The 23,170-nt window shown below is 45.8% G+C and overlaps 1 protein-coding gene across 2 annotated transcripts in view; it reads left to right on the forward strand.

Moving 5' to 3' along the window:
• CAPN13 (calpain 13) overlaps positions 1-18,940 on the forward strand; it is a 90,377-nt gene extending 71,437 nt beyond the window's left edge. The window contains exons 20-24 of one of the 2 annotated variants that reach the window (XM_021087660.1): positions 1,074-1,149; positions 3,048-3,176; positions 4,414-4,469; positions 5,015-5,072; positions 17,996-18,940. In XM_021087660.1, coding sequence (XP_020943319.1) covers positions 1,074-1,149; positions 3,048-3,176; positions 4,414-4,469; positions 5,015-5,041 — 288 coding nt within the window. In that variant the 3' untranslated portion in view covers positions 5,042-5,072; positions 17,996-18,940. The remainder of the gene's footprint in view (positions 1-1,073; positions 1,150-3,047; positions 3,177-4,413; positions 4,470-5,014; positions 5,073-17,995) is intronic. The other variant, XM_021087661.1, reaches the window with a different exon arrangement.

Genomic DNA, 23,170 nt, shown 5'->3' on the forward strand with positions numbered 1-23,170 from the left:
GCGGTATTTTGCTTTGCAGCCGCTGCTGTGCGGCAGCTGAGCGGCAGCCAAAATTAGGAGTCCTGAGTTCAGTCCTGTGGGGCTTGCCTGCTTAATCCAAGGCAAATCACTTGCCTGCCTGAGCTTGTGGGTCCTCACCTGGAAAATAGGAGGGGTGTTCCTGCGGTGGCACAGCGGAAACAAATCTGACTTGTATGTAAGGATGCGGTTTGATCCCTGGCCTGGCTCAGTGGGTTAAGGATCCGGTGTTGCCGTGAGCTGTGGTGTAGATCGCAGATATGGCTCAGATCCCGGTTGCTGTGGCCAGCAGCTGTCACTCCAATATGACCCCTCGCCTAGGAACCCCCATATGCCATGGGCGCGACCCTAAAAAGCAAAAAAAGAAAAAGAAAAGAGGGAGATGCTGAGAGTGGGTGAGAATTAGGGAGCATTCTGGGCAAATGGAGAGCCGCCCTGGACAGAATGGAGGTGTTAGGGTGACTCCACTGCGGCCGCCTGGTGCCAGATGCCGTCCTCACCCACCTTTGAGTTGCCCACAGAGCACCCACCACCCCCAGCACTGTACAGAGATGTGCTCCTGCACTCCTTGCAGCAGTGGGTCCTGCAGTTGGCCCTGTGCAGAGGGGGAGACTGAGGCCTAGAAAGATTAGCTCTAGAGGTCAAGCCAGGATTTGCACTCAGCAATTTGGCTGTGAAGGCTGAGCTGTTAACTCTGGTTCTAGGCAAACCTTAGGGAGCTCACCACCTCCCTGGGAAGCAAGCAGCAAGCTGCCCTGGGCAGCAGGAGCCCGTCTGGGCGTGAGGAAGAGGAAGGAGGGCAGGTTAGGAGGGGGAAGATGTGGGTCTGGGAGAGGGACCCCAGCCCCAAAGCTGGCGGCCAGGCGGGGCTTTATCAAGCGGAGCCCACCCCACCTTCCCCACCCTCAGCTGTGCGCCTGGGGCCCACTTGTGCTTTAGTGAAGCAACCCTCTGGGGACGAGAATGAGATTTTTCCAGGACTTCCCTCCACCTGGGACCTCCTCCTCCAGGTGGGCACTGGGACTCACACAGACTTGCTTCCTCTCCCACATCAGAGTGTTTTCTGGAACGCCCAGAAGAACTCCGGAGTTTTCCTGAGCTCAGATTTGCAGAAGGCCATACAGGACACAGGTAAATCAGGGGCCCCTCTGAGCCGTGATGACTGGGGGTGGCGATGTAGGGGGTGTCTTCATCCCTCGCATGGTATCGGCAAGGCTGGCAGAGGTACCGGGCAGGTGGGAGGGAGCAGAGCGCAGGTGCTATGCCCTCCCTGGTTTCCACCTGCCTCTGGGGGCCTCCCAGGCCCAGCCTCAGACACCCTCCTCCCCTGCCTCACTTCCCGCCTGCCCGTCAATTCTCCTGATTGCCTTTTCTCCCCAGCATAGCTCTACGTGTGCAGAAATAACCCCACGTAGCTGATACCCTGCCAGAAATCGAGCTTGCCTTGAAGGGGCTTCCCTCACTGCATCTGGGCCGTCAGGGTTAAATACCTTCACAGAGGGTCTGGGGCTAAGTGAAGTCCGATGGTGTCTACCTGCTTCAAGGAGGCCAGAGCTTTCAGTCCTGGGATAAGGCCAGTGACAGCAGAGGGCAGTGCAGAAATGCTCTGTACCTAGTTGAGCAAAACCTTCCACTCACGTCATCTCATTTGATTGTCTCAACAGCTCTGAAGCTGGGAAGGGCAGAAATCCGTGGGGACGCTGTAGCAGTGGGGTTCATGGTTAAGTGAGGACATGATTAAATTGGGAAGTTGCTCCCTTCCTTAGTGAAAGGTGAAATAGGCTTCCTGCAGGTTCCCGCTGGAAGAGCAGCCTCTGTAGGTCTCCCTACTGGGCTCTGGGCCTGGAAAGCGGGTAGAAACATGAGCTGCTGCCCCCACCCCGCCCCCACCCCCACTTCGGCCTCTATATCCTCCCTTTAATTCTGCACAGCAGAGGGCTATGGTTCTCAAACTTGAGCTCCTTGCATCAGACCCCCTGAGGGCTTGTTAAAGCTCAGACAGGTGAGCCTCACCCCCCACCCCCGGCCCCAGCAAAGTTTGTGATTCAGGACTTGACTTGGGTGGGGCTCAAGAATTTGTATTTCTGACAGGTTCCCCAGGAGGCCAAAGCTCCTGATCTGGGGGTCACACTTGGAGAGCCGCTGAATAGCTGCTAGTCAAAGATGAAATCTTGAAAGGTGGCCTCACTAATGACTCCAGAATAATAAAAGGGAGAAAGAGAATAGTTACAATTCTGCTGAAAAACATGCAGGGGTCAGGCCGGTAACTGAAAGGGACAATGGAGCTTGTGTAAAAAATTTTAAAAAGGAGGTGATTTGAGAATGTGCAGGCTGGAGAGGCATGCCCTATCTAAAGGCATTCAAATTCACATTTGATTAACCCTGTAGGAGAAACCAAACATCTCTCTGGCTGTATGGGGCCTGCAGGCCACCAGACTTGTCCCCTTGATGGATGGTTTGGTTTGCAGGGTTGTGCTGGCTCCCCAGGGTGCCCAGACCCCAATAATTTTCAGTCTGCCTTGTCGATTCAGCAGTCGCAGCCTCCCCAGAGCTCCTAGCGACAGATCAGGGCACCTCTGCCCTTTCTATTTGTGGTCTGTGCTCTGAGGACCAGCCTCGTCCCTGGATGACCAAGCCAGGGCTGAATCCCTCCTCCAGCATCCACACCTAAGACCCACATGCAGTCCTGGGCCAGTGGAGGAAGGCTGCTGGCCAAGGTCACTGGCAGAGAGAGGCCCCACAGAGGCAGAGCTGGGAGCCAACTTTTCAGGTGTCCTGGCAGCTCCCATGCCCCGTAGGAATTATCAGAGGACAACGAAGAGTCTGGAATGTCTTGAGTAGGGGGCCCAGCAGTCAACAAGCAAGAGGCAATGAGAGAATTATAAATACCCGGAGAAGGAGAGGACTGGCCACCGAGCTGGGCTGAGGAGGGGACGTGATAGAAAGTCACGAGGCCCCGACACAGGTTTCTCAGACCTGGCCTGGCAGTCCCGGCCTCCTCCCTGCTCACCGGCTCACCCTGTGCCCAGACTTCCTTGCAGGGGTCTCTGTCACCAGCGAGCTTCTGGATCTCATGAGCCTCCGTTACAGCGACAGCACTGGCAGGGTCAGCTTCCCCAGCCTGGTCTGCTTCCTGATACGGCTCGAAGCCATGGCCAGTAAGTGTCACCTGGGAGCCACCCTGGAGGCCTTCACAGTGACCAGAGAACACAGGAGAGGACCAGGAGTGGGCTCAGGCCCCAGGCCTGGGCAAGGCCTCTGTAATCGGTGGGCTGGAGTCCTGCCTAGGAGCCCTTGCCCCAAGGGACAGAGCCATTGTGATGGTGTAGTTGGCGGGTGTCCCCCCCCTCCCCCCTGCAGCCTTCTCTCCCAGGAATCCCCCCCAACGCCAGTCCCAGATCACTCACCACCCTCCTCGGCACCTTTTTCTGGTTAAATCACCGTGGCCCCTCTCCAAACTCTGTTTACGGTTTAAAGCTGCTCCTTAGTCATGCAGCAGATAATGTGGCCTCTGCTAGAAGGACTGCAAGGAGGTGGGGGCAGGTCTCCCCTAAGGCCTCAGAAATCCAACCATGGAGGCCAGAGGTTTTGACACGTTTAGCAGCATGCCCTTTTGTTCTTAATGACATCTCACGTGAAACCCTGAGCCATAATATCCCTCCAAATGGAGCTGCTGTGGTTGAGGTAGGAGCAGGATCTGGCCTCCACTCTCATCCTGGCACCACCCTTGCAACGTGGCACCAACCCCCACAGCTCTGGACCCCACAGCTCTGCGCTACGCATTAGTAAGGTGGAGAGAACAGAGCCCTGGGAGGATAAAAGAGAAGCCAGGGGCATAACCCTTGCTCCAGAGAATTTGCAGGTTGACAAGGAAGGTGCCCCTGAAATACTCTCTCTTTTTTTTTTTTAGTATATGGAGCTTCCCAGGCTAGGGGTTGAATTGGAGGTGCAGCTGGTGGCCTACGTCACAGCCACACAGGATCTGAGCCTCATCTACAACCTACACCACAGCTCACAGCAACGCTGGATCCCTGACTCACTGAGCAAGGCCAGGAATCAAACCTGCATCCTCATGGATACTAGTCGGATGCGTTTCTGCTGAGCCACGATGGGAACTCCCTGAAATACTTCCTATGACAAGCCCACACCTCCCATGGCCAAGTGTGGAGGGTACAGAGTGCAAGGAAGCTGGAAGGGGTGGGAGATGGGAGGCAGAGCAGCCAGAGGGCTATTTCAAGAGATGAGCCCTGAGCTGACCCTTGGGGGTGAGTTGGTCTGGAAGGAGAAGACGGGAGGTTGAGCGCCCTCAGGGGCTTCCTCAGAGAATCCCCACACTGGTTTTACTCTCACGTGGGCCCAGGCCTGTCCTGATTCCTCTCCTCCTCTTTACCCTAGAAGCTTTCCAGAATCTCTCCCAGGATGGAAAAGGACTCTACCTGACAAAAATGGAGGTGAGCTACCTTCCCTCCCAGAGACAGGGCCCAGCCCCAGGCCAGCTCTCCTCATCTGATTCCAGGGGGCCTTTCTCTCCCTGAGCCTATTGATCAGTCTGTGAAAGGCCAGCCAAGCTGCTGGCCCCCTGCCTCCAATTACTGCCTTTATATATTGCTGACTGCCAAGGCTGCTTTAGGATCTTGGCAGACAGATTTTATTTTTTTCCAATAGCTTAATAAAGCAGAGGATTAGGTGGGAGTCATAAATCCAAGAGAGAACTAAGGAACACCTGCGGAGCTCACTGTGCATTAAACTTACTTCCAGTGAGTTTCAGAAAGAGCCTCCTGGCCCAGCCAAGTGGTCAACCCCAGCTGTCCCTCAGGGAACAGTAGAAGAAATGCTATAACAGGGAGACGAGACCTCCTGCTTCAGCTGGAATTAGCTGGAAAAGGTTCACGAGACTAGTCAGAGATCTTTCAAGGGAAGAGGTGACCATTTGCCCTTCCATGTATTAAGCTAACAAGTTTAAAGACTGATTCTAATGACGATGCTTATTTCTCAGTGGATGAACCTGGTGATGTACAACTGAAGCAAGCAGTAGAACAGACCCCAGAGCCCAGGTAAGGCATGGCAACTTTAGAATCATTTCATCCCAGCGACACAATGCGTCTTCCCTGCACTGCACACATGACTCTCTCCCAGGGGGCAACCCCTCACCCCCCGCAGAGATTACAGAGCCCTTAAACCTGTATGAACTAAGGTTTAGCTGCTTGGCCCATGAGTTTCAAGGCCAATGCTGCAGATTTCGTCCAAGCATGTAGACCAGTGGCATTCATGAAAGAGCGTCTGGAAGTTATAAGTGAGAGATTTAGAATTCTTATTTCAAATTTGTTTTTACTGAGATACAATCAACATTTAATATTGTATCCATTGTGGGCCTACAAGATAATGATTTGATATATGTCTATATTGTGAAATGATTACCCGATAAGTTTGGTTAAATCTGTCATCTCACATAGTTATAAGTTATTTTCTTTGTGATAAGAACTTTTATAACTTACTCTTTTAGCAACTTTCAAATATACAACAGTATTGCTAACTATAGGCACCCTGCTGTATGTTATAGCCCCAAAACTTAAGTATCTCATAACTGGAAGTTTGCACCTTTTGACCGCCTTCCACTCATTTTCACCAACTCCCTCACTCCCTACCTATGGCTACCCCAACTCTGTTCTCAATAACTACGAGTGCACTTTTTTATTAGATTATTAGATTTTTTATTAGATTCCGCATGTAAGTGAAATCACGCAGTGTTTGTCTTTCTCTGACGTATTTCACTTAGGATAATGCCTTCGAGTTTCATCCATGTTGTCACAAATGGCAAGACTTTCTTCTTTTTTATGGCTGAATAATAATATTTGGTTATATATGTATACACACACATGAGCGCGTGCACACACGCACACACGTATACCACATTTTCTTTATCCATTCATCCACTGATGGAGACTTATGTCGTTTCCATGTCTTGGCTATTGTAAATAATGCTGCAATGAACATGAGGATGCCTATATCTTTTCAAGTTAGTGTTTTTGTTTTCTTTGGATAAATACCCAGAAGTAGAATTATCGAATCATATTGTAGTTCTATTATTAATGTTTTTCAGTTTAGTGACTGTTTATTAATTGTTCCTATATGGGAGGTACTGTGCTGGATTCCAGGGATACAAAGATAAATAAAATTCACATGGTTTCTGCTTACTACCTAGTGGAAGAGGCAGTCTCATAAATAGGAAACTACATTCTAATATACCGGGTGCGACAAAAGAGGCTTGGGAGCGATATGGACCCTAAGGGGGTGCTTCAGATTGAGTTCAGCTCTGGACCTGGTGATGAGCTTGTGGGACACCCCTGTGGACAGCTGGACATATAGGTCTTCAGGGAAATCAAACGTGGTCCTTGCCCTGGAGCGCCTTGCTGTGAAGTGAAAGAGACAGAGATGTAAACAGTAGATCAGTCACAAAGCTGTGTAGCAAAGGCTAACACAGAGGTTCCCACAAAGATGATGCTATGACTCACTTGGCCTGGAAGTTGTGATGTGTCTCTAGGAGACAGCATAGGAGCTGAGCCTGCAGTGATTCTGAGAGGCCGTCATGTCTTGTGGGCTGTTGACGAGCCCGTCATTCACATGGATACGTTAGATGGCCTGAGTGAGGCTTCAAGGCAGAAAGACATCACCAGCTGGGCAGTCAGTGGGCGATGTGCAGGCAGCTGGTCATGGGAGGCCCTCTTCTGAGGGCAAGACGCACAGCTCACAGTCTTTCTGGACACACGTGAAAGGTGACGTGCTGTGCTCACTCCAGTGGGGTGTGTCCGATGCCCCTCGGGGTTGGTTCAGCTTCCTGTGGAGGGTGGCCGCTCAGAGCCTATTGCTAACTTTTTAACCTCCATACAGTTCTCCACAGTGACTGCACCAATTTACATTCCCACCAGCACTAGACAGTGTTGCCCTTTCTCCGTATCATCCACATTTCTCCTTTTGATAATAGTGATTCTAACAGGTGTGAGACAAAACCTCATTGTGGTTTTGATTTGCATTTCCCTGATGATTAGTGATGCTCGAGCTGCACCCGAGGCATATGGAGGTTCCCAGGCTAGGGGTCTAATCGGAGCTGTAGCCACCGGCCTATGCCAGGGCCACAGCAATACCAAATCCAAGCCGCATCTGCAACCTACATCACAGCTCACGGCAATGCAGGATCCTTAATCCACTGAGCAAAGTGAGGGATTGAACCCACAACCTCATGGTTCCTAGTCGGATTCGTTTCCACTGCACCACAGCGGGAACTCCCGAGCATGTTTTCTTGTACCTGTTGGCTATTTGTATGTCTTCTCTGAAAAAGTGTCTATTCAGATCCTCTGCCATCTTCTTTTTTTTTTTTTTTTTATTTCCACTGTACGCAGGGGTCAGTATCTTACATGTATACATTACAATTACAGTTTTTCCCCCACCCTTTCTTCTGTTGCAACATGAGTATCTAGACATAGTTTCAATGCTATTCAGCAGATCTCTTTGTAAATCTATTCTAAGTTGTGTCTGATAAGCCAAGTTCCGATCCTCCCTCCTCCCCTCTATCAGCAACCACAAGTCTCTTCTCCAAGTCCATGATTTTTTTCTGAGGATGTTCATTTGTGCTGGATATTAGATTCCAGTTATAAGTGATATCATATGTATTTGTCTTTGTCTTTCTGGCTCATTTCACTCAGGATGAGATTCTCTAGTTCCATCCATGTTGCTGCAAATGGATTATGTCATCCTTTTTTATGGCTGATAGTATTCCATTGTGTATATATACCACATCTTCCGAATCCAATCATCTGTCGATGGACATTTGGATTGTTTCCATGCCTCTGCCCATTTTCAAATCAGATTGGGTTTTTTCTATTGAGTCATATGAGTTCTTTATCATCTTTATCAGATACTTGATTTTCAGATATTTTTCTCCCACTCAGTAGGTTGCCTTTTTACTTTGTTAATAATTTCCTTTACCTGTGCAGAAGCTTTTTAGTTTGATATAGTCTCACTTGTTTATTTTTGCTTTTGTTGCTTTTGCTTTCGATGTAGAATACCCCCCAAAAAAATCTTCGGCAAGACCAATGTCAAGGAGCTTACCCGCTATGTGTTCTTCTAAGAGTTTTATAATTTCAGGTCTTACGTTCAAGTCTTTCATCCATTTTGCATTTGTGTATGGTGTGGAATCGTGGTTCAGTTTAATTCTAAAATTCTTCATTGAAGTTCCAAAAGGGAAAGGCAAGCACTGATTACAGGGGAGGCTAATATGCAGAGCAATAGAAACCGTCAGACCTCGGGAGATAAGAGTTGGGTTGAGCTCAGATCCACCACCTCCACTCATGCCTGGCTCATGCCTTGCTTTGAAGAATCCAAGTCAGGAGGATGAAGTTCTGCCTCTAACTGCGCAAACCCACTTTCATCTGTAACCATCTCGTGATGCTAAAGGGACTATTTCTCTGAGGATGTTCTAATCTCATTACCTCTCACTTTCACAGGTGCCTGATGGAATGAATTCTTTCCCCTCTCTTCTGGAGTCTTCCAATTCCCATTGACACACATTTATCTTTTAAATTTCTGCCATCTCATAGTTCCTTCCAACTCCATCTCTCTCCTCCCTTTACAGCTAAACTTCATCTAAGACCTAACTGTCTGCATGTCCTCACTCCTGCTTTCTCTTCAAACTCGGATTTCTCAGATGTCATCTTTCTCCCTGTCTTTTGCATTGGCCCCCTATCTGATTTTCCCATATCCACCCATGTTCCTTAAATTGATTTCATACAAAGTACACTTTAAAAATTTCAAATCCAGGAGTTTCTGTCACAGCGCAGTGGAAACGAATCCAACTAGGAACCATGAGGTTATGGGTTCGATCCCTGGCCTTGCTCAGTGGGTTAAGGATCCGGCATTGCCATGAGCTCTGTTGTGGGTCACAGACATGGCTCAGATCTGGCATTGCTGTGACTGTGGTGTAGGCCAGCAGCTGTAGCTCTGATTAGACCCCCTAGCCTGGGATGCAGCCCTAAAAAGCAAAAAAAAAAAAAAAAAAAAAAAAAAAATCAAATCCAACCATTGTACTCCCCAGGTTAAAACCCTTCAATGCCTTGCTGTTGATACCCAGGAAAAGTCTAAAGTCATGAACAGGATCTGCATGATCGGCCCCTGTCCACCTGTCCTACGACACCTTGGGTCCCTCCCCCTTCCTGACCTCTACTCCCACCCCACCACCATTACCTTTATTTCCTTCCATGTTCTGTTCTTTTTCCAACCTCATCCTTCGTCCTTACTGTCTGCTCAGCTCTGGGTTAGTTACCTAATTTTTGATCCTTCAGGTCTTGGCCCTAGTTTCCCATATTACTTATCCATGTAAACCACTTCCCCAGTCAGGGCATTCAAAACACTTTTTTGTTGCTGTTGCCCACTCCTTCCTTTTTTTAAAGCCCTGTTGAGAAATAATTCACATAGCTTACCTTTTACCCATTTAAAATATACAGTTCAATGGTTTTCAGTATAGTCGCAGAGCTTTGCAACTGTCACCCCAATATAATTTTAGAACATTTTTTATCATCACGAAAAGAAACCCCATGCCCATTAGCAGTCACTTCCTATTTTCGTCCATCCCTCTAGTCCTAGGCAACCACTAATCTACTTTCTGAATCTACAGATTTGCCATTTCTGGACATTTTATATCATTGGAATCATGTAACTACATGGTCTTTTGTGACTGACTTCTTACATGTAGCATAGTATTTTCAAGGTTCATCCAGTTGGTAGCATGTATCAGTACTTCATTCCTTTTTAGTGCCAAGTAATATTCCATTTTGTAGATATACCATCTTTTATTCACCTTTAGTTGATGGACATTTAAGCAGCTTCTACTTTTTGACTATTGTGGATAATCCTGCTGTGAATGTTTGTGTACAAGTTTTTCCATGGATGTATGTTTTCACTGCATTTCATCTGTATACTTAGGAGTAGACTTGCTGGATCATATGGTAACTAGATGTATAACATTTTGAGCATCTGCCAAACTGCTTTCCAAAGCAGCTGCACCATTTTACATTCTTACTAGCAGTGAACGAGAGGTTCAATTTCTCCACATCATTGCCAACACTTTTTTTTTAATTGAAGTATAGTTGATTTACAATATCGTGTTATTTTCAGGTATACAGCATAGTAAGTCAGTATTTTTGAAGATTATATTCCCTTTTAGGTGATTATTCTAAGATAATAGTACCATTCCTTGTGCTGAATAGTGTATCTTTGTTGCTCATCTCTTCTATATATGGTAGTTTGTACCTGTTAATCCCACACTCCTAATTTGTCCCTTCCTACTTCCTCTTCCCTTTGCAAACCAATAAGTTTGTTTTCTATGTCCCTGAGTCTATTTCTGTTTTTCATATGCTTTCATTTGTATTATTTTTTAGATTCCACATATGTGATATATAGAGTATTTGTCTTTCTCTGACATAATTTCATTAAGCATAATATTCTCTAGGTCCATCCACATTGCTGCAAATAGGAATATTTTATTCTTTTTTATGGCTAAGTATGTATTGTATTTTTATGGCTAAGTATATATCACATCTTCTTAAGCCAATCATCTGTTGATGAGTGCTGGGTTGCTCCCACGTCTTGGCTACTGTCAATAGTGCTGCTATGAAAATTGGGGTGCATTATCTTTTTGAATTAGAGAATTTTCATTTTTTCTAGCTATATACCCAGGAGTGGAATTCCTAAAACATATGGAAGGTCTATTTTTATTTTTTTGAGGAACATAAATACTGTTCTGCACAGTATTGGCTGCACCAACTTACATTCTCACCAGCAGTGTACCAGGGTTCCCTTTTCTTCACACTTTCTCCAAGATTTGTTATTTGTAGACTTTTTGATGACAGCTGTTCTGACAGATGTGAAGGGATACCTAACTGGTTTTAATTTGCATTTCTCTAATAATTAGCAATGTTGAGCATCTTTTTATGTGCCTGTAGGCCATCTGTATGTCTTGTTTTGGCAAATGTCTAAGTCTTCTGCCCATTTTTATTGGATTGGGTTTTTTTTTTTACATTGAGTTTATGAGTTGTTTGTATGTTTTGAACAAAGCCCTTGTAGGTTACATCATTTGCAAATATTTTCTCTCTTTCCATAAGTTGTCTTTTCATTGTGTTGATAGTTTTCTTTGCTGTGCAAAAGTGTTTATTTTTGCTTTTATTTCTTTTGCCTTAGGAGACTGATCCAAGAAAATATTGCTATGATTCCTGTCAAAGAGTGTTCTGAGTATGGTCTCTTGTCAGAGTCGTTTATGGTTTCAGGTCTTGCATTTGGTTCTTTAAACCAATTTGAATTTAGTTTTTTTGTATAATGTGAGGGAATGTTTAAATCTCATGATTTTATGTAAGGCTGTCCAGTTTTCCCAACACTACTTATTTTAAGAGTCTGTCTTTTCTTAATTGTATATTCTTGATTCCTCTATCATAGGTTAATTGACTGTAGATAGGCTGGTTTATTTCTGGGCTCTCTATTCTGTTCCATTGATCTGTATGTCTGTTTTTGTGCCAGGACCACAGTTTTGATTACTGTAGCTTTGTAGCATTGTCTAAAGCCTGGAAGGGTTATACCTCCAGCTTTGTTCTTTTTTCCTCAGGATTGCTTTGACAATGTGGGCTTTTTTGTGGTTCTGTATACATTTTAGGATTATGTGTTCTACTTCTGTGAAAAATGTTCTGGGTAGTTTGATAGGGATTGCATTAAATCTGTATATTACTAGCGACCCACCCCCAGATCCTTTGTAAGTCTCAGCCACGTCGTTTGGAAAATGGAAGAACTGGAGAACACCCCATGCTTTCCAGCCTGGAGTCATGTCTCTCCAGTGAACCCCTTTCTTGTATCAATAAACACAACAGAGGCTGCTGAAAAAAAAAATCTGTACATTACTTTGGGTGGTATGGTCATTTTAATAATAGTAATTCTTACAGTCTAAGAGCACCATTTCTCAGAATCATCTTTAAGTGCCTTCATCTCACCAACACTTTTCATTGTCTTTTTTATTATAGCCATCCTAGAGGGTATGAAGTGATATCTCATTGCGGGGTTTGTTTTTTGTGGGGGGGGGGTTGCTTTTTTACGGCTGCACATACATGTGGCATCTGGAAGTTCCTAGGCTAGGGGTCAAATTGGAGCTGCAGCTGGCCAGCCACAGCCACAGTCATAGCAACATAGGGTCTGAGCCACATCTGTGACCTAAGCCACAGCTCATGCAATGCCAGATCCTTATCCCACTGAGCAAGGCCAAGGACTGAACCTGCATCTTTACAGATACTTTGGGTTCATAACCCACTGAGCCACAACGGGAACTCCCTCATTGTGCTTTTGATTGTAGATCCCTGATAGCTTGTGCTGTTGAGTATCTCTTTGTTGTTTATTGGCCATTTGTCTGTCTTCTTTGGAGAAATGACTATTCACATCTTTTGTCAGTTTTCTAAATTGGGTTATTTATCATTTTGTTATTGAGTTGTAAGTGTTCTTTATCTATGTATTCTAGTCACAAGACCCTTATCACATATGTGACTTGCAAAATTTTTCTCCCGTTCTGTTAGGTTGTCTTTTAAGTTTCTTGATGATATTATTTTCAGATTTTCTAATTTTGATAAAGTCCAATGGATCTGCTTTTCTTTTGTCACTTACACTTTTGGAATGGTATCTAAGAGATCATTGCATCATCCGAGATCAGGAATATATACTCCTATGTTTTTCTCCTAAGAATTTTGTAGTTTAGTTTTTACATTTAGATCTTTGATCCATTTTATGGTAATTTTTGTATACAGTGGGATATTATTGATCTAAACTCATTCTTTTGCCCAGCACCATTATTTTATTTTTTATTAATGATTTTTATTTTTTCCATTACACTTGGTTTACAGTATTCTGTCAATTTCTACTGAACAGCAAAGTGACACAGTCGCACATATATATATATATATATATATATATATATATATACATTCTTTTTCTCACATTATCCTCCATCATGTTCCATCATAAGTGACTAGATATAGTTCCCTGTGCTATACAGCAGGATCTCATGGCTTATCTACTCCAACTGCAATAGTTTGCATCTATTAACCCCAGTCTCCCAGTCTGTCCCACTCCTTCCCCCTCGCCTTTGGCAACCACAAGTCTGTTCTCCAAGTCCAGGAGTTTGTTTCTTTTCTGTGGAAAGGTTCATTTGTGCCATATATTAGATTCTAGATATAAGTGATATAATATGGTATTTGTCTTTCTCTTCCTGACTGATTTCATTTAGTATGAGAGTCTCTAGTTCCATCCATGTTGCTGCAAATGGCATTATTTTGTTCTTTTTATGGCTGAGAGGTATTCAGCTTCTTAATCCATTCATCTGCCATTGGACATTTAGTTTGTTTCCATGTCTTGGCTATTGTGAATAGTGCTACAGTGAACATACAGGTGCATGTATCTTTTTCAAGGATATATGGATATATGCCCAAGAGTGGGATTGCTGGGTCATATGGTAGTTCTATATTTAGTTTTCTGAGGTACCTCCATACCATTTTCCATAGTGGTTGTACCAATTTACATTCCCACCAACAGTGAAGGAGGGTACACTTTTCTCCACATGCTTTCCAGGATTTATTTGTTGACTTGTTACTGATGGCCATTCTGACAGGTGTGAGGTGGTGCCTCAGAGTAGTTTTGATTTGCACCAGCACATTTATTGAGGAGACTATTATTTGCCCTGTTTTATTGTCTTGTCACCCTTTCAAAAAACCAATTTATCATAACATAAGGATTTATTCCCGAACTTTCAATTCTAATCCATTGATCTAAATGTCTGTCCTTATGACAGTACCACACTCTGTTGATTACTGTGGTCTTATAGTATGTTTGAAATCAGGAAGCATGAGTCTTCCAATTTGATTTTGATTTTCTTTTTCAATATTACTTTGGCGATTCTGTGTTCCTTCCTAAAACATTTGAGTTTTAGGGTCAGCCTGACAGATTTTGCAGAAAATAAAAGCAGCTGGGATTTTTATGGCAATCATATAAATCTGTAGATCAATTTGGGGAGTACTGCCATCTTCACAGTATGTTTTCTGATCCATGAACTTGAAATGTCTCTCCATTACTTTTGGATCGTCTTTAATTTCTTTCAACATTTTATGGTTTCCAGTGTAGAAGTCATACACTTCTTTTGTTAAATTTATTCCTAGGGGGTTCCCATCATGGCTCAGTGGTAATGAACCCAACTAGGATCCATGAGGATGCAGGTTCAATCCCTGGTCTGGCTCAGTGGGTTAAGGATCAGGCATTGCCGTGAGCTGTGGTATAGGTCACAGACATGGCTCAGATCCTGCATTGCTGTGGCTGTGGTGTAGGCCAGCAGCTGTAGCTTTGATTTGACCCCTAGCCTGGGAACTTCCATATGCCATGGGTGTGGCCTTACAAAGCAAAAAAAAAAAAAAAGTATTCCTAAGCATTTTGCTCAATTTGATGTTATTATACATAACTTCATTTTTAAATCATTCATTGCTAATACACAGAAATAAAATTGATTTTTGTATATTTTTCCACCTTTCTGAGTTTATTTCTTAGTTCTAATAGTTTTTTAGGGAATTTCTGAAAACAGCTAGCTTTATTTCCTCCATTCCACTCTGGATGACTTTTACATTTTTTTTTTTTCCCCTTGTCTGATTGTCCTGGCTAGAACTTCCCACACTGAGCAGAGGTGGAGAAAGCAAACATTCTTGTGTTCTTGATCTTTGGAGAAAACACCCTTTCACTGATAAGTGTGATGTTAGCTGTGGGGTTTTGTAAACACCATTTGTCAAGTTGAGAAAGTTCCCCTCCATCTGTAGTTTGCTGAATCAACACACTTTTAATTACTTACTTGATCTCTGTATTTCCCACTACACTGGAAGCCTAGGTGTGCCTTATTGGTTCTATCTCCTTAGCATGTAGAGAAACCACTCAGTAATGATCTGCGAAATGACTGAGGTTTGTGTCTTCCTTTGTTCTGTTCTCAGGTTTGTGTCTCCCTTTGTTCTGTTCTCATCCCAACTTTTATAAATGTCATCTTAAACTCATGTCTTCTGCTATTTCAGCTATTTCTATTTTCTTCCCCATTGGAGTTACTGGAGAGCCGATAGTTAACCTTATCTTGTTATCACCTCCAATCCATCACGATCTATATTCTTTTATAAAGGCTATTGTCTATTGAGCCTCTCACCCTTTTGAAATCTGCTTTCCTGAGTCCCAGAAACATTTCCACTCTGGCCAGCAATCCCTTCCTTTGCTATTTCAGAGTGACTTTCTCCCAGGATTCCCACCCCTCTCAGGCTCACTTTGGCCAGCACTAGTCCAGAGGGAAATGCCCTCTCCTGGCTCATTTGGTCCTCTGAGCAGGGAAGCAGTTGCTGGAAAAAGTGAAGGCCTAGTCGGATGAGCTATGACTGGGGTAGCTGAAGTCTGCTTCCATGCTGGGCTGCTCCCTACAAACTGTGTAGAGAAGCTTCTACCTGCCCTTAGACTCAAGAGCCAAGCTGAGGTTACTGCCACTGTAAGAACACTTCTGTTCCTCTCGCTCTCCTCTTCAACCCATCTGCCCCCCTCTGACTGAGTAACTTAGGGTGTCACCATGTGCAATCAGACATCTCCTCTCCCCCCAATCCCCATCATACCTGTTTTGTTTTGAATAAAGCATGCACCTCCATTGTCACCCTGGCGGCAATGTTTATGTTAAAATCATTCAAAGCTATCAAGTTCTGACTTTAAAGGATGCTAAAACTCAGTGCTGTGGTCCATGGTCCTTGGACATTTGAAGCTGTGTCGATCTTAACTGATTTTAGAGTCTAGAGGTTTGGAGCCCTGCAAGTCACACCCCGAGCCCTGCAAGTCACACCCCGCTGACAGTCTCTGGCTCACGTCATCTGCACTCACGTGGCTCTACTGTCAACATGGCAGTAAAGGGCCTTATTCCAACACAGTTGGCACTGAGAACAATTTCCTACCACGCAGATATAATGTGTCTTACGGAACGGGCCACCTCCTCCTCCTCTGCATGAGGGAGAAATATGGGCAGCCATGGCCCTGATCCTGCTGATTTACCAACAGCAGTTTTCACAAGAGAAGATCTGCTTCTACCCTAGTAAATCCATCTCTCCAGCCTTCAGATGGAGGAAATTCTTCCTGAGAATTGGGAGTCTGGGTTTGCCTCCAGTGATAAGAACACCCTCCACCTCCTTTGGCAAACACACCCCAGGCACCCTTCACACCTAGGGTGTCTGGCTTTCCAGAGCTGGCTTTTAAAGAAAAACGTACCCAGCCGGGACAATAACGTGAATCCTCCAAAGGCATAAACCAAGAAGGAGAAAGACTTGAAATCCAAGAAACAGGAGGCCCAGCCTAGATCCTTCACTAGCAAGGACAAATCCAACGCCCAGGGCTGTGTCGCCCCCACAAGAGCGAGAGAAGCCCAGTGGGGAGCAGGAAGAGCCACCTTTGGGGGAAAGAAAGGAACCAGTAGTTCTTTCTTATCAACTAATCATGGAAAAAAAGTGTTCTTAAGGATTTTGAAATTCTGCTGGAGGGTTTTGGAAGAATTATTAGGATAATGACATGGACTAAGCAGATTTTTTAAAATGAGGTAATTATTAACTCCTGGATGAACAAAGAATTCTCAAAGAAAGGAAATGTGAGCCTAGAGGAGTTCTTCAGTCTGCAGTGAACTGTACATATGTAGTTGTAATAAAATAAAGATTGAATATTGATTTCACAAAAATGTGACATAAATATGTTAGAGGACAGAGAGAGGGAGAGAAGACACAGGGTTGGAAGCCCCCAGCCTGTCTTCCATCCTGAGACGTCAATAGGCATTTAAAATGGGTAAGTCAGAGGGTAACCGTCTAAGCATGTTACTTAGAAATGAGATAAGCATCAGAAGAAAGCATTGGAAGAGGGAAAGTCTGGATAGGAACAGGGCTGGGGACTGCTGTTTTCTCTCCATGCCTTGTAATACTATTTGATTTTTAAATGATGGACCTTGGGCTGGGATGTCATGAAAAATAATTAAGCAAACTAGCAAATAATCTGAGAGATAAGAGTTTAAGACCCAAGAGAAGGAGTTCCTGTTATGGCTCAGAGAGTTAAGAACCCGACATAGTCTCTGTGAGGATTCGGGTTCGATCCCTGGCCTCACTCACTGAATTAAGGATTTGGCATTGCCTTGAGCTGCAGTATATAGCTAGGATCACATGTGACAATGGCTGAGGCTGTGGCATAGGCTACAGCTGAGGCTCTGATTTGACCCCTGGCCTGGGAGCTTCCATATGCTGCAGGTGCAGCCCTAAAAAAAATAAAAATAAAAAGACTCAAGAGAAGAAGAGGGAAATAGAAGTAGAGTTGAGATTACTTCTTTATCATGTGGGCAGAAAAGGTGGTTGGTTGTAGTTTTAGAAAAAAAAAAAAGTGTATGCAAGAATGTCACTTTCATCCTAGAGACAAGGCCTTAAGAAAAGCTACTCCTCTTTGGGATCCACAGCCAGCAGACCACAGCTCAGCTGGACCAAAGGACAGAGCGGTTGTTGTTCTAGCTGCCCCTGTTCTCAGCCCTTCCAACCTGTCCAGGTTCGAAGGCACCTCCACTCCCCAGCCTTCCCTCCGGTTGTAGGCTCTCAGGTGCTAGAGGGATTGTGGTTTGCACACAGGGCAGAGCAGGTGGGTAGGGTATCTTCAGGGAATTTAGAAGAATGAGTGGAGACATTTCCAGCCTTTGGAGGCAGGGGTGTGATGGAGCTGGTCCAGCCTTGCCAGCAGGTGGTACACTACTCCCTCTGTTGTCTGAAGGTTCTGAGTAGCATCTGTGGGACTGGGGCCTGGCTTCTGTGGTCACTCAAAGGAAGAAAAAGCTTCCTTCCTTATCCTGGGCCTTCTGCCTTTGAGCATCTGTGTCTTTCTCTAGGACAAGTCCCAAGAATCTGGCTCCTGTTCCAGTGGGCTGTGCTGCTCCCATGGGTGTGCTATGTCAAAGCCTGCCCTGCCTGGAACATAGTCAAAGCCACCTTTGAGGAACCTGGGCTGGGTCCTCGGCCGGGTCAAGCTCTGGTGAACCTGAGGTCACCAAACAAGTCATCTGAACACTTTGGGACACCAGCCTGGAATCCCTGGAGAATGAAGCCAGAGATGTTCCCTTGTGGGGAATCAGGAGAGAGGCTGCATCTCAGACCCCTCCCATTAGGCCACCCCATTTCTTGGAAAAGCCAGAAGGAACCAGCCTGCCCACCCACAGGGCGCTGTGCGTGACACAGGAGCAGTCCGTCTGGCATTTGCAGAATTAATCATACCCTCCACTGTCTGAATCCCAACTGTTTCACAGCCAAATGGCAAAATAAAACATGGTTCTCAGAAAGGTCTTCCACTCTGTGACAAATAGGATCTTAGTTCAGGATGAAAAATACCTTTGGGGGAGGGGAAATCCAGCCAACAGGGCAGGCACTTCCCTCTCTCCTGACCCAGAAAGTGGTCATCAGAGGTTCCCCAAAGGACCATGACCCCCTAGAGTTCAGAAGAGGTTCCAGGGAGTGAGCAGGCCAGACCCCACTCAAGGGAACTTGAGTACTCATTCCTGGAAGTGTCACTCCAGTGGGGAATCCTTGCAAAGTGTGTGTGTGTGTGTGTGTGTGTGTGTGTGTGCGCGCGCATGTGTGTGCATGCGTGTGCATGTGCGCGTGTGCGTGTGTGTGTGTGTAGAGAATGAGAAGGGAGGAACCATCAGAAGGCGGATGGTGTGGGCAGGTAGGGGGCAGATAAATGAGGCGTGGCAGGGAGCAATACAGACAAACAAGAGGGGAGAGACAGGCCAAGACAGAAACCAGGAGATGAAAACAGAAGGAGGAAGGGAGTTTCCTTGTGGCACAACAGGTTAAGGATTCAGTGTTGTCCCTGCAGCAGCTTGGGTTGCTGCTGTGGTGTGGGTTTGATCCCTGGCCTGGAAACTCCCATGTGCCACAGGCACAGCCAAAAAGAAAAAAGAAAAAGAAGACTGGGGTTTTATGGACATTAATGGGAGTGATGGCCATAGAGCCCAAGCGTTTGAAATCCTTGGCCAGTGGAAATATTGACTTGCCCGGCACCAATCAGGGGTGTAGCTCTCAAACCTCACTGTGCTTAAAGATCACCTGGGGCAACTTTTCTAAAAATCTTCAGAAATTCTGATCCAGAAAGTCTGATGCTAGCTAGGTCTGGGAATCCTTTTTTTTTTTTTAAAGTTCACAAGTGATGCCTGTGGTCCTTGGGTGACCTTTCAAGAACTGCTGCATTTACAGCTCCACTGAATGGTGGAGATGCTCTGAGCTGCAGCAGCCAGGGTGGCTGTGAAATGCCTGAAGTGTTCAAGCTTAAAGTCTGCTCTGGTCAGAGCCCTCCGCCTCCCTCCCACCCCCCACCTCGGCCCCACGCTGCTGCCTGGGATAATTCAGATCCCTTCCCATCACCTCTCCACTCGCTGCTCCCCTCCTCCCAGCTCCCAAAGAACTGATGTCCTAGTTGATTTTTACCTCTAAACAAGCTAATTAAGCAATTATCCTAGAAGAATCCATCACTCTGACAAGGTTGTTGATTAACCATCCCCCAGCCGAGCCAAAAGTGCTTAATATCCCAGCAGAGCAGTGGGTAATGAGTACAGCAGCGGCCCTGGGCTGCCGCAGAGCAGGTGATGTCTGAATCTGAGAAGCCTGACGCAGGATGGGCAGTTGGGTCGACTCTGCAGCCTGGTGGAGGACAGTGCAGAGGAGGGAGGCTTGAGGCTGCACAGGCTGGGGCACCCCTAGCCGGATTCTGGACCATTCTTTCTGAGACCACTGAATGTCCCCAAAGAGGGTTTCTAAGATTACGAACAACTCTGGACCACGGGAGAAGGGCCATGGGAAAGGGGCTGGGCACGAAGATATAATTTTCCAACTTTACAGCTGTGTCAACTATATAGCTGCCGGAGTAAGAAAAGAGACAGGCAAAATGATAAAATGGCTGCCTTTCAGACATCAAGTTCAAGTCCAGACTGATATATCTTTCTTTTTTCCCCCCCACACTTAGACTCTCATTTCAAACACTCCTCGGTTCCCTTAAAAGATTTACTTTCTTCAGTGCTCAGTAAAAATCTCTTTGACCAAGCAGACTATGGTTAAAAACACTGCCCCCTGGTGGTCACAGCTTTGAAGCATCCACCTTCCAAAGGTTCCTTCCCATTTCAGTATCGTGTGAGCTCCAGCCAGCCTGGCCAGAGCTTGCGTCTGAGCTGCCCTATCTGTGGAATGGTCCCATCATCTGTCTGATTCTGTCTGAATTCTCATCTTATTTCTGCCCTTTTTGTTCATTAAAAATGGATGACATTGGTATATATTCTTGACCAAGAGGAAGGAAACTGAGCCCCAGCTGCACACTCTGATGGATCACTGACATGCTATGTCATCTTACGTCTCTAAGAGTTTCCAAATCTGTCCAGACACAAAGAAATGAAAATGACAAATAGTTAGTGCTCAGTAGCGCTAAGAGAATGGTGGACTAGGCATGTGTAATGTAAAGACGGGGAGCACAGTGGAGTGGTCAGAGCACTGGGCAAGGCCTCTGGAGTCTCCAGTTCAAGTCCTGTTTCTGCCTCCATCCAGCCCTCTCTTTCTGGGCTTCCTTCTTTAAAATGGAAGGGCTGAACCTAAAAATCTCTAAGGTCCCTTCCACGGTATACCCTTAGGGAGCCAGATCCTAAGGATTCTAAGCCACTGTCACCATGAAGGGCAGGATTTAGGCAGGAAAAAAAGCCCCTAGCAATGCATTAGCAACAGCTCTTAGTGGGATCCACTCTCTGGGAAATAAGCAGTGCTCTTCTCCCTTAACCTGAGAGTTGCTGCTCCTTTTATGACGTTTTTCAATGATGGAAATTCAAAAGCCCCTTCACTCTGTAATACAGCATAAGGAATATGGTCAATAATATTGTAACAACTTTGAATGGGGACAGATGGTTACTAGACTTATCATGGTGGCCGTTTCATACTGTATGCAAATGTCAAATAATTTTGTAGTTCACCTGAAAACAATATATTGCAATTTAAAAAAGAACTATAGGGAGTTCCTGTTGTGGCTCAGTGGTAAAAACCTGACTAGTATCCATGAGGATGCGGTTTGATCCCTGGCCTGGCTCAATTGGTTAAGGATCCGGCATTGCCATGAGCTGCAGTGTAGGTCGCAGGCGCAGCTCAGATCACCCATTTGCCATGACTGCGGTGTAGGCTGGCAGCTACAGCTCCGATTCAGCCCCTAGCCTGGGAACTTCCATGTGTTGCAAGAGGTGTGGCCCTAAAAAGCATAAAAAATAAATAAATAAATAAGACCTAGATGCATAGAATGAAAAAACAATGCCCCTTCAGTCACCTGGAGTTGGTTATTAGCTTTGACATTGTCCTGCAAAGGCAGAATCCAGGCTGCAGTGCAACCACTGTGGTGAGACAGTGACACCTGGTGGCCATCTCCAGTAATCACAGCCAAGCCCCACTTCTCAGCACCTGCCAAAAAAAGCTCCATCCTCCTCTTGGCTAAGGGCAGTGTTACCCTTCAGTGCGAGTAATGCAAGTAATCTCAGTCTTGCACTTCCTCTCTGTCTGATTCTACTCAGTTTCTTCAAATGCGAGTTTGGCCTTTAAGTCCTTCCCTTCCAGCTGCCTTGTTCTCTGGGCTGCCATGACTCAGGTGTGTAGTCAGGGATCCTAGGTCCATGCGGTGGGCAGGATGTCCCTTCTGGGAAGGCACAGCCCAGAGTTTACCACTGGAACCCTGGGATCCCACCCACGTGATCAAGCACAGTCCTGCCACACACCCACCTCCAAACAGCCTTGAGACAGGACCACACGGCCACACCATGGACCATAGATGTTCCATCCAAGGCCTGCCTCTAACCCAGCTGCCAGCTTCTGAGGTGGGAAAAAGTAACAGAACCAGCCAGAAAGAAGCCACACTGAGCCAGACTCCTACCGGGGAGGGTGGGAGGACTTTACCTGCTCTTGCCCACTTTGGGTACCAGAATCTTGCCCTATGGGTAGGATCCATAGGGTTTGCGTATCCCTAAAGAACAATGTAGATGGATGCTTTTTAACATACTCCCCTCCCTATACTGACCCCCGACAAGCCACAAAGTATAGAAAGAGGGTTTTGTGCTGAAGCTTCTGAATGCCCGCGCCCCTGGACCCAAGCATTCATGGTATTTTAGCGTGGCTGGATGGCGGAGGCTGAGCTTTTGAGGTCTTTCCTGAGTCCTACATCATTCTTACCCTAGAAGAACTAGGCTTCCTGCCTCTTGAGCCATGTCCCTTATCACGAATTTCTGGTCTGTATTTATTAGTCTTTCTCAAGCATAATCTTTGAGTGACATCCACAGAAACCATAGTGCTTTCCAGTATGACTGTGTTCACGTCACCATCACTCCTATGACTTCCCCAAACTGTCCCCAAAAAACATCCAGTGGTAGCACCCTGGAACCCCTTGAAGAAGGAAGCCAGGCATTCAGGTTGGGGATGCAATTTCTAGAATTGCCACAGCTTCTGGTACTGTGTGGCAATTTCCCCCTGACTATTAAATCATGTCTGTGAACATACTTTTGGGGGGATGGAGGGCACATGATCTATCTTTTTTATTTTTGTCTTTTCTAGGGTCATACTTGTGGCATATGGCGGTTCCCAGACTAGGGGTCAAATCAGATCTGTAGCCGCCAGCCTACACCACAGCCACAGCAACACAGATCCAAGCTGTGTCTGCAACCTACACCACATCTCATGGCAATGCCGGATCCTTAACCCACTGAGCAAGGCCAGGGATCAAACCTGCTTCCTCATGGATACTAGTTGGGTTCATTAACCGCTGAGCCACAACAGGAACTCCTGAACTATCATTTTAAAATTCCTACTGTATCTTAATCAGGGTTCAGTCAGGAGATGAAAATCATGCTTGCTGTTTGAAGAGGGAAATTTTAATACAAAGAATTGTTAACTAGTGAAAGGTAGTTAACTACTAAAGGGGGCACTGGAGGACTCTGAGAAATACAGGAATAGAAAATGCTTAGAGCAGCTGCTACCTCTAAAGATGAGGGAGGCAA

Source organism: Sus scrofa, chromosome 3 (assembly GCF_000003025.6).
Source record: "Sus scrofa isolate TJ Tabasco breed Duroc chromosome 3, Sscrofa11.1, whole genome shotgun sequence".
In the NCBI taxonomy this organism is placed as follows: domain Eukaryota; kingdom Metazoa; phylum Chordata; class Mammalia; order Artiodactyla; family Suidae; genus Sus; species Sus scrofa.